Genomic DNA, 12,193 nt, shown 5'->3' with positions numbered 1-12,193 from the left:
GGTTCTCTTTTGACTCTTTTGGTGAAGTCTTTTGAAGAGCATAGGTGTTTGATTTTTAGAAGATCCCAGTTATCTAGCTTATCTATTGGTGTTTGTGCATTGATAGTTATGGTGTTTATGAGCCCAATCTTTGAATGTATGTGTTTCACCAAACTTGGGACTTTTGACCATTATTTCTTCAAATATTTTTTATTCTCCATTCTGTCTCTCCTTCTGGGACTCTAAATACTCTGTTTATGTTTCATTTATTTAATTTTATTTTTTCTCTCTGCACTTCAGATTGGGTAATTTCTATTATCTCCCTTCAAGATCATTGACTCTTTTGTCATTCTGAGGTTCAGCTTACCTAGTAAATTTTTTAGTTCTAGATTTTCATTTGGTCCTTTAAAAAATAGTTTCTGTTACTCTGATGAGATTTCTTATCTTTTCATTACAAGCATATTTTACTTTAGATCACTATGCATAGTTTTAATAGCTACTTGAAAAAATCCTTGTTTGCTGATTCCAACATCTAGGTTATTTGAGGTTGCCATCCATTGTTTACTTTTTTGTTAAATGGATCACATTTTCCTGGAATGTTGAGTAATTTAGATTATGTTTTAGAAATTGTGACTGTTACGCTTTGGAGACTGGGATTTGTTATATTCCTTCAGAGTGTTGATATTTTTGTTTTAGTAAGTAATTTCCCTGGTTTAACTCAAACAGTAAACCTTGCCTTGTGAGGGCACCTTGAATCTCAGCCCAATTCTTTTATCTTTAACTGGAGTTTGTGCCACATATGTATAGTCTGCAGTCACCCATTGCTTTAAAGTTGATACCTAGAATTTGGAGTTCTTCATCTCTGGCTCTTTTTCTTTTTGGTGTTCTCTTTTTATGTCTCAGTGGCTATTGTTCCCCTGAACTCTGTCTTCTGTATTTTTAGGCTAGCAAGACTGCAGTTTTTCTATCAGAGTTTTAGCCACTTCGTATAGTAGTTCTCTGCACCCTGCCTTAGACTAAATGCTGTTTAAAAAAAGGGGGAGGGGGACTCGCCCATTGCTATTCCTCCTAAATTTTGATTCCCTCCCAGAATTGGCTTCCTTTTGGGTACTCTGCAGTGCCTTCAGGTCATTAAGTGTGTGAATGTGTTTCTTAGTTTCCTATTCTTTATTTTTTAGTATTTTAATTGTATTTTTATGGAATAATTCATCAAACAAATGGATGTATTAAAAAACTTTCCTTATGCAAATCATCTATAGATTATTTCTTAGTGTTTTAGTTGTTACTTATAGAGAGGATCTGTCCAGTAGGAGCTTGTATTGGAAATGGAACTGCTATTCTTTATTTTAATCTGCCTATATCTTTATATTTAAAGTTGGTTTCTTACAGTCAACATTAGTTATTTTTTTCATTTTTGATCAGTCTGGCAATCTTGACTTTTTAACTGGAGTGTTTAGACCATTTATATTTAATATAATTCCTGATACGGTTGAGTTTAAGTCTACCATCTATTTGTTTTCTATTTTGTCTTTTCACTCTTCCTTTTTTCCTACTTTCTTTTAAATTATTTTAGAGCTCCATTTTATCATCACTGTTAGATTATTAACTCATCTTTTTTTCAATGTTGTATGGTTAATATTATGCTTTTTTAACCTATCATAATTTACCTTCATGTAATATTATACCACTTCATATGTAATATAAATACTTTACAACAGTACTTCCAGTTCCTCTTTCTTATCCTTCGTGCTATTATCATTGCGTTTTACATATTTGTGTGTATATCACAGAGGAAGGCAAAGAGGGTAGATTTGGAATTGAGAGACAATAAATAAATAACTGGCAAAATATATTATTTTAATTTTTGCTTTAAGCAGCAATTAAAAGAAATTAAAAATGAGAAAAAGTATTTTATATTTACTCCTGTATTATTCTCTAGATATTGTTTGCCAGCAAAAGTTGTTATTTTTCCTTTTTTTTTATTAAAATTTATTCTGTAAGATAAATGTAGATTCACATGCAGTTGTAAGAAATGATATAGGAAGCTCCTGTGTAGCTTTCACCCAGTCCCCTAATGGTAACATCTTGTGTAAGTATAGTACAAGATTCCTATCAGGAAATTGTCATTGATACAATCCACTCATCTTATTTAGATTTCACCAGTTTTGTGTGCAGTCATTTGGGTGTACGTGTTTAGTTCTGTGCAGTTTTATCACACGTGTAGATTTGTGTAATCACCACCATAGTCAAAATATAGAACACTTCCATCACCACAAGCATCCGTTGGGCTACCCTTTTATCACCACATCCACTTCCCAGCTCCTTGTGCCCCTCCTATCCTGGCATCTACTAATCTTTTCTTCCTGTCTGTAATTTTGTCTAATAAGAATATCATACAAATGGAATTATACACTGTGTAACTTTTTGGAAATGACTTTTTTTTTTATTCAGCTTAATTCCTTTGCTGTCCATCCAAGTTGTTGAGTGTAACAGAAGTTTGTTCCTTTTTATTGTTCTTGTATTTCACGTGCTTTAGTTTGTTTGAACATTCTCCATTGAAAGATGTCTATAATTTTTGTCTACTACAAATAAAACTGCTATGAATATTCGTGTATATACTTTTTTGTGAATATAAGTTTTCAATTCTCTTAGCTAAATTCCTAAGAGTACAAATGCTGAGTTGTATTGTAATTGCATGTTTAGTTGTTTTTTTTTTTTTTAGGAAGACTTCACAAACCATAAAATTCACCGTTTTAAAGTGTACAGTTCAGTGGTTTGTAGTATATTCACAAGGTTGCATTACCATTAACCAGTAACCAGTTGCTGCCGTTAACTCCAACTCATGGCTGACCCCACGTTAAACCAAAAAATAAAAAAATCAAACCCGTTAGCCCCTGGTCAGTTTAGATTCATAGTTACCCTATAGGACAGGGTAGAACTGCCCCATTAGGTTTCCAGGGCTGTAAATCTTTGTCACATCTTTCTCCCATGGAGTGGCTGGTGGGTTCAAACCACCGACCTTTCAGTTAGCAGCTAAGCATCTTAATCTCTGTGCCACCAAGGCTCCTTGACCCCATGTTAAAAAAAAAGCAAAAAAAAAACCAGTTGCCTTTGAGTCAATTCTGACTCATAGTGAGCCTATAGGACAGAGTAGGACAACCCCATAGGGTTTCCAAGGAGCGGCTGGTGGATTCAAACTGCCCTTTTGGTTAGCAACTGAGCTCTTAATCACTGTGCCACCAGGGCTCCCTGATCCCATGTCACCGTTGTCTAGTTCCAAAACATTTTCATCACCCCAAAAAGAAATCCATTAGCAGTCATTCTCCATTCCTTCCTTCCCTGAGCCCCTGTAACCACTAATCTACTTTCTGCCTCTCTGGATTAGCTTATTCTGGACACTTCATGTAAATGGATTTATACAATATCTTTCCTTTTGTGTCTAGATACTTCAATGTAACATAATGTTTTTAGGGTTTATGTGTGAAGTAGCATGTATCATTACTTTATTCTGAATAATATTCAGTGCGGAATAATCCAGTGCATGGACATACCACATTTTGTTTATTCATTCATCAGTCCATGAACATTTGAAATGTATCCGCTTTTTTGGCTATTGTGAATAATACCGCTATAACATTTGTGTACAAGTTTTTGTGTTAACATATACTTCCAGTTCTCTTGGGTACGTGTCTAAGAAGTAGAATTGCTGGGTCATATGGAGTTCCTGGATGGTGCAAATTGTTAATGCACTTGGCTGCTAACTGAAAGGTTGGAAGTTCAAGTCCACTCAGAAGCACCTCAGAAAAAAGCCCTGGCGATCTACTTAAAAAAAATCAGCCATTGAAAACCCTGTGGAGCAAAGGTTTACTCTGACACACATGGGGTTGCCATGAGTTGGAGTCAACTAGACAGCAACTTTTTTATTATTATTATTTTTTTTTTTTTATGGTACTTCTGTGTTTATTTAACCTTTCAAGGAATTGCCACACAATTTTCCGGAGTGACTGCATCGTTTTATATGTTCCCAGCAGCAGTGTATGAGGGTTCCAATTTTCCACATTCTTGCCAACACTTCATTTTGATTATAGCCGTCCTAGTGGGTGTGAAGTGGTATCTTATTGTGGTTTTGATTTACATTTTCCTAATAACTAATGATGTAAAGCATCTTTTAGTGTGCTTACTGTTACTCTGTCTTCTTTGGAGAAATGTTTAATCAAATCCTTTGTCCATTTTTTAAATTGGATTATTTGTCATTGTATTGTTTAATTTTAAGAATTCTTTATATTCTGGATAATAGATCCTTATCAGGCATATGATTTACAAATATCGTCTCTCTTTGTCTGAGCTGTCTCTTTACTTTCTTGATAGTGACCTTTTAAGCACAAAAGTTTTTAATTTGATGAAGCCTGAATTGGACTCTTTCTTCTGTTGCTTATGCTTTTGGTGTCATATTTAAGAAATGATTCTCTAATCCAATGTCAAAAAGATTTACCTTTGCTGTCTTCTGTGAGTTTTATTGTTCTGGCTCTTACGTTTAGGTCTGTCATCCATTTTGAGCTAACTTTTGCATGTGGTGTGAGTTAAGGATCTAATTTCAGTTTTTGCATGTGAATATCTAGTAGTCTCAGCACCATTTGTTGAAAAAGACTATTTTTCCTTTGAACTGATTCTGTACTTTTGTCAAAGATCGGTCAATCGTAGACACACAGGTTTATTTTTGGTCTCTCAGTTTTATTCCAGTGCTCTGTATGTCTATTCTTATGCCATTACCATACATAATCTTGATTACTGTAGCTTTGTGGTAAGCTTTGAAATTGGTAAGTGTGAATCCTCCAACTTCGTTCTTCTTTTTTCAACATTCCAGGTGAATTTTAGGATCAGCTTATCAGTTTATTTAAAAAAGGCAGCTGGAATTTTGATAGGGATGTTGTTAAATCTGTACATCAATTTGTGGAATATTGTCATCTTAGCAATTATTAGCTCTTTCAATCCATGAACATGGGATTTTTTCCATTTACTTAGGTCTCCTTTAATTTCTTTCAATAATATTTTGAAGTTTTCACTGCACAAATTTTGCGCTTGTTTTGTTAAATTTATACGTAAGTATTTTATTCTTTTTGATGCTGTTGTAAATGGAATTGTTTTCTTAATTTCATTGTTGGATTGTTCATTACTAATGTATAGAAATACATCTACTTTTTCTATTGATATGGTATCCTACAACCTTGCTGAACTTGTTTATGAGCTGCGATAGTTCCCTACCCCTCTACCCCTGGATTTCACTGTTGAGTGACATCTTGGTTATCTTTATCTTTTAGCAATTACAAATGAAGCTACAATACACATTTGCAAACAGGTTTGTGTGTGTGTGTGTGTGTGTGTGTGTGTGTGTGTGTGTGTGTGGACCTAACTTTTCAAATCACTTGGATAAATATTTAGAAGAGTGATTGCTGGGTTGCATGATAAGTCTATATTTAACTTTATAAGAAAACTGCCAAACTATCTTCCCAAGTGACTGTACCATGTTGCATTCCCACCAGCAATGAATGAGAGTTCCTGCACTGTTTGAGGAAAAGAGTATGATGAAAACTAGTATCACTGGAATACACTTCAACTATTCTGAAATACAAAAATTAAGTAAAGGGAAGTGACTTAAAATTTAAAGTCCTAGGCCTATGATTACAAATGGCTCACGCTCATAATGATAATAAATATAAAAACAATAGCAGTATTTATTGAAGTCTTGCTATGTGCCAAACACTGTTTTAGGTGCTTTGCAGTTATTATTTCATTTAATCCTTACAATACAACATCCCTGTGTTGTAGGAACTGTTATTACCTGCATTTATAGGTTAAGAAACTGAGAGATTATTTTCCTGTTGTCACATGGCTATTGACATGCAGGCAGTCTGGCTCCAAAGGCTGTTCTCTGATCCACTAAACCTGTCATGAGTCTCAGTTGGTTGAACATTAGAATCACTTTAGGAGTTAAAAAAAAGACCAGGTGCTGAAATACCCTCCTTCCTGAGAAAAGGTGGATTACTTGGTATGGGATGTTCTTGGACACCAATACTTTGAAGGCTACTGGGTGACTCTAATGTGAAGTCAGGATTGGGAACACCCCATAGTACTTTATACTGTATCTTCATTATTATATAGATAATTTAATGTGTTAAATTTTTTATTTCAGTCATAATAGTAGGTACTTTAGTTCATATTTTGATCCGGAGATTTTTAGGTCCTTTTTTGTATAACCTATGAAAAAAAACTTGATTTGGAGAATAGACAAATATTTTGTTGAAAAAAATTATTTTCAACCAGCCGTGTCTTTATTTTGGTATCTAAGCACTCTGGCTTTTGTGTAACAAATATGTGTGTGTGTTGTAAAGAATTTTTAGAGTCATCTAATAAAGTAGTTAGGTATTCCTTCCCAAGATTAATGTTTGAAGAGTATTAGTTTTAAAATATGGAATCATTTCATGTAAACAAAGCAAGGAATAAAATATACATAGAAGAGTGTACTTGGTTAAAATTTTGTTAGATCCAGCAGGTTAAATACCTGCTACAAAATTGACTTAATTCAGCATTGAGTAATCCTTGTAAAATTATTAATTTTCTTTTTGAATCTATGTTTGATGACATAGCATTTGATAGTAGACTTGAAAAACATAGAATTTCAAAATCATATTTAAAAATACTTTGTGAACATTCATTTACGAAGTCCGATAAATAAAACTATAGATTTCAAAATAAAGTTTACCAAAGTCTAGTCCTCTTGTTTTAAAATTAAAGATTTAAATTTATTTTCTTAAATTATTACTAAATGATCTCCAACAATCACTTTATTGATTCACTCTGAATAGTCGGTTACTGACAATTGCATCAAGTCCCCACCAGGATGTGCTAAAGACACTTCACTACGAAAGGTGTTTACTTACGCTTTCCTGAACTTACCAGCCCCTGTAAACTTTTCTTTTTTTAAAGAGCTGAATTTCTTGTTTACCAAATTTCTTTTGCTGTGAAATAAATTCTGTACCTTGGCAGTTGAGTATTTCTGTAGATCCTGTAAATGATGAGTATTTAATCTCCTATTGGTTCTCATAAGCATGCTGGCTGGAGATACCTTTGATCTGATTATTCTGCCAAATTATCCTTTAGAAATTAAAGATTGTGTTTCCCTTTACAGAATAGTTTATTTCCCTTTACACAGTAGGTGTATTTCTGAAAACTTGAATAATTTAAAATGAACAAGAAAAACTAGTAATTTGTTTTATGAGGTAAAAAAAATTACCTCAATTTATCTGTTGGGCATGTTTTTATTTTAAAATAGCCAATACTTCAGTAGGTAGATTTAATAATTGCAATTTTAGCATAAAATATTATTTTCAAAGTATTATAAGTTAATTGTGATAACTGTGTATTCTGTATGGGTGCTTTAGAGCGGGGAGTAAAAGTTTTGATTCCTTTATATTTGATGAACTTCTAAGTGAGCCTTTACAAACTAGTTATCTAGCAAAAGTCCTGAAGGCTAATAGCTGTTTTTCTTTTCTTTTTCCTCAGGTATCTTCATTCAAATAACATAGTTGTGGTTCCAGAAGGTAAGTGACTTTCCAGTTTTTAGATAGGAGGCACCAAAGTTTCACTTTTGCTTTATAAGTGGAACAAATTCTCTTTCAAGCTGTTTTGGTTTTTGTAGTAGGGAATTTTAATTATAAAGCAACTTTAACTTATATTAGCTTCGAAGGTGTTTTTTTCTTAATTTAATAAGTCCAGTTAAGGATTATGATTAAGTAAATAAGTAAAATGGTTATATTGGTTAGGAGGTAAATTATTATTAGATAAATTGTTGTTAGGTAAATAATAAGATGGAGCATTCTAAATTATAAAATCGGTTTAAATTGTAGTTAGGAAAAAATGACCTTTTGTATTGTTTCATGAATTATTCAAGTAATTTTTTGTACTATTTAATGTTTTCATTTGTGTTCTTTTTAAAAATTTATTATATTTCGTCTCGAGATAGAAGTATTGTCACTTCAATAAAATTTAGTTCAATTTGTGTTTTTACTATCTTGTAAACGGAGTTAAGGATATTAAATATTAAAATATTTTAGCTTGGAATAGTTACATTAAGTATTTGAAATAACATTTGGGTAAAATTCATGTTGTTTCTGCTGTTTTTTTTTTTTTTTTTTTTTTGAAGCCATTGGGTCCCTTGTAAAACTCCAGTGTCTGGATCTTAGTGACAATGCCTTAGAAATTGTTTGCCCAGAAATTGGTCGTCTGAGAGCTTTACGTCATCTTCGATTAGCTAATAACCAACTACAATTCCTACCTCCAGGTAATCATAGTCTATAGCACACAAGTGGTCTCTTGTTTATTACAAATCTATTTTTATTCATGTTTGTCACTGGGTGTCCAGGCAGTGGGCTGTGTATATGTTTGTAAGTGTTTGATTGTTCATTTGTTTGAAGATGAAATAAGGAATTTGGGTAAAATGGGACCAAGAGTCATTTCTCAGCTGCAAACATAAGAAAGTGGCATTTATATTTTGAAGCTGCAGTTACTACTATTGTGCATTGGAGTCAGTGTCTGCTTAGAATCACTGCCCTGGCAAAAGATTTGGACAAAAAGCCAGTTCAGTTTTGTATATCACAATAAGAGAATTTAAGTGAGCTCTGCAGAAGGCAATTATTTTAGTATCCAAAAAGCAGATATATACAGTGTTTTCTCTCATACTCTAGTAGGGTCATTGGTGTACATTAACTTTGATTTAATAAAAAGTCATGTTAGAATTTAATAGCAGAATTTAAATTTGAGTCCTAGAATTGATCGTCAGTTCTGCCCACTGAACATCCAGTTAGACTGTGATGTACATGTAGACAGTACTGAGAGTCCCTAGGGGTGGCAAGGCTGGAGGTTCAAGTCCACCCAGAGGCACCTCAGAAGAAAGGCCCTGGCAATCTACTTCTGAAAACCTTATGGAGCATAGTTCTGTCTGACATACATGAGTCACCATGAGTCAGAATTGACTTGAGAGCAACTGTGTTTTTGTTTTTGTTTTTGTTTTTTTAATAGATAGTACTAAAATCCTGCATTCTCTTGAGCCACACCTTAAACCTTTTGACTTTGTTGTGAGGGGCATCCAGAGTCCTTACTTTGTGAATCCACACGTTAGCAGATTCTTCTGTCATGCATCATTTCCCACTAAAAAAAAAACCATGAAATATGATTAAAAAATTAAAGAAAAACAACAACCTGAGCTTCAGGTATTACATGAAAGTTACTATGTATTCAAGGCTGAGTAGAGAAAGATACAGATGCAGGGCAGTTGGCTGGGATCATTTCTACTTAGTAACTCTTTTGTGAACACCAACCAGTCTTTTAGTGTCTCCAGGTGAGGTTTGTGACTCAAGATTACAAATTGTGACAAGTCATGGAACTTTAGTCATATGAGAATATTGAAAACTATTCATGTTAAATCCATGAATGAAAAAAATTATATTTCTTTGTGATTTTAAAAAATATTTTCTCTAAGGGTTTTTTCAAGTTCAGAAGTTTCTAAATGTTTTAATAGAAACATAGTAACTGATTAACTTTTAGACTTTATGTACCTGCATTTATATATAGGTCCAATGTTGCTTATAAAAATGATACCCTTACAGCAGTGACTCTGCTTAAAAAATAATTTTTAACCTGGTATAATGAGTATGTTATTTTTTTTCCAGCTATAGTTGATATAAACATCTTTAAGACAATGTAGGAATATGATCTTACGTTTAAAGTTTATTGTATATAATCTGCCTCAACCAGTGTTTCATCATTCTAATTTTCATCAGATTTATATATTCAGATACTCAGGAAGTTAGATTATCTTTTATAGATTGCCTCGGAAAGGTACCAGTAAAAATAATACTTTAAGTTTTCAAAATATTTTTATCTATGAAACTTATACAAGGTATGTTGTGGAATCAGCATGCATGGGTATAGTACTGTATTTGGAAATCCTCTTTATATACTTTTAAAGAATGTATAAGAAACTCCCTGTTAATAATTCCCTGTTAAACTGTTTTTCTGCATATTCTATTATTCCGTCTTTTCCGGTAATATAAGAACATTTTGTGGTCTTAGAATGTAGTCATTTCCTTCCATTATATAGTCTCAGAGGTTAAGGATGTACCTCTAATACCATTGCCTGCCTCCTGAAAACCAGTAAAGGTTGTATGTGTCCTGACTACTTTTGTAATTATTTATTTGTATCTCACCTTGTTGCACAAAGAGATTTGAGACGTTTACTTCTGATTTTGTTTTCCTAGCTTTATTTCTGTTGTCTGCATTTGGGTTTGCTTGTTTTGAGTGAAATTATATATAGTAATAGCTATGTAGTTTGAATAAGAACTACTGATGGAGCCACATGTAGGTTTTTTTCTCTCTGGGCTACCATGAGTAGTGGTGGACTAGGCCTTACTAATTATTTGATTTTCTTTATGTGGTAATTTTAAATGTTATAATTTGAATGGTTAAGGAGCTAGGTACATTTTCTCACCACCCTGCCCTCCAAATGTTTGACCATGTTTGATGACATACTGTGGAAAAGTGTTTTCATTGTAGTTTAAAAAAAGGAGATGTAAGGGACTACCTTGTTGTCCCCATTTGATGACAGCAGACACCGATTGCCATCTGACTGATCGCCCCCTTCTGTACAGTCTGTTCTATTATGCACAGACTTCTTACATGACATAGAACATTTCCATCACTCCACGGAGTTCTCTCTTGCCTCTTTCAGTCAGTCTACTTGCCCTAGGCAGACACTTTTGATTTCTATCACCATAAATTAATTTGATCTGTTGTTGAACTATAAATAGAACCAGATAGTATGTACTCTCTGTGTCTGGCTTCTTTCACACAAAATAATGTTTTTGAGATACATCCATGCTGTTGCATGTGTCAGTAATTTGTTTTTTAATTACAGAGTAGTATTTCATTGTATTACTTCATAATATGTGTATTTATTGTCCTCTTGATGGGCATGTGGGTTGTTTCTAGCTTTGGGCTATTATGAATAAAGCTAATATAAACATTCTCATATAAGGGGACATATGTTTTCATTTCTCTTGGGCAAATACTCAGGACCACTTCTGAGTGCTGGTTCCTAGGGTAGGTGTATGTTTAACTTTATTAGAAATTGCTTAACAGTTTTTCAAAATGGTTGTACCATTTTACACTTCTCTTAGCAATATATGAGAGTTTTAGTTACTCCACATCCTTGTCAACATTTGGTATATATATATTTTTTAAGCCATCCTAATATGTGTGAAATGGCATTGTGTTGTTTTAATTTAATTTGCATTTTCTTCTTGACTGATGGTGTTGAGCATCTTCTCAGGTACTTATAAGCTATTCCAAATCTTTTTTATCTGCGGGAGCTACCTTCCTGCTTTATAGCCCTGCTGCCCCAGCAGGAGTCTGTGGAGGGGTGACTGTGGCTTCCCTGTATTCTGTGAAGGTGAGTATTGCCTCCAAGAGGTTTCTCTTGACTTTCCTATTCTACCCTTCCTAAGCCCCCTCACCACCCTCACCACCCATCTCCCCCAGACTTCCTTAGCTGAAAGCCTAAGACCGGGGAGATTATTTCAGTTTTCCTGCCTGTATCGGGGTTCCTCTGGCTTCTAACCTGGCTTGCCAGTGCACACATAGCTCTTAACAGTTAACCTGGTTTCTCTTTAACCCTTGTCTGTGACAGATTCGTTATTCTCCCTCTGTTTTGGTTAAGGATGTTAGCAGCTGGAGAGAGCTTCTCTTTTAAAATGGGCCTGTCACTTTTTGGAGTTCATTTAGTTTTCTTTGTGTCCTCAGCCTCTGATGGGTTTTAAAAACTATGATTATGTAGCTTATCCAGCTTGTTTTAGTTGTTAAGGTGAGAGTGATGTCGCTTGTGACTTTCTATTTTTGAACTGTAATTAAATCCTCCCTTCCCCGCCATCCCCCCCCCAGCCAGGAAAGGAGATTCCTCTGTACCTCCCTTCAGTCTTCTTTTAGGTTACTTTAGTATATTTTAGTGTTCCATTTTATTTCCGCTTATGACTTTTCTCTAGGATTTAAAATATGAACCCTCAACTTATTGCAGTCTACTTAGGATATTGTACCACTTAGTGTAAAATGTGAAAGCCTTTACAATAGTATACTTCCATTTACCCTCCTTCCTTTGTGCTCTTCC

At 34.0% G+C, this 12,193-nt stretch overlaps 1 protein-coding gene across 2 annotated transcripts in view; it reads left to right on the top strand.

The window, feature by feature from the left end:
- LRRC28 (leucine rich repeat containing 28) overlaps positions 1–12,193 on the top strand; it is a 236,409-nt gene that overhangs the window by 38,725 nt on the left and 185,491 nt on the right. For both annotated transcript variants that reach the window (XM_004372654.2, XM_023727874.1), the window contains exons 4-5: positions 7,540–7,577; positions 8,180–8,317. In XM_004372654.2, the coding sequence (XP_004372711.1) occupies positions 7,540–7,577; positions 8,180–8,317 (176 nt within the window). The remainder of the gene's footprint in view (positions 1–7,539; positions 7,578–8,179; positions 8,318–12,193) is intronic.

Source organism: Trichechus manatus, unplaced genomic scaffold (assembly GCF_000243295.1).
Source record: "Trichechus manatus latirostris isolate Lorelei unplaced genomic scaffold, TriManLat1.0 scaffold00019, whole genome shotgun sequence".
NCBI lineage: Eukaryota > Metazoa > Chordata > Mammalia > Sirenia > Trichechidae > Trichechus > Trichechus manatus.
The sequence above is the reverse complement of the archived record's forward strand: the minus strand, read 5'-3'. Positions and strand labels throughout refer to the sequence as shown.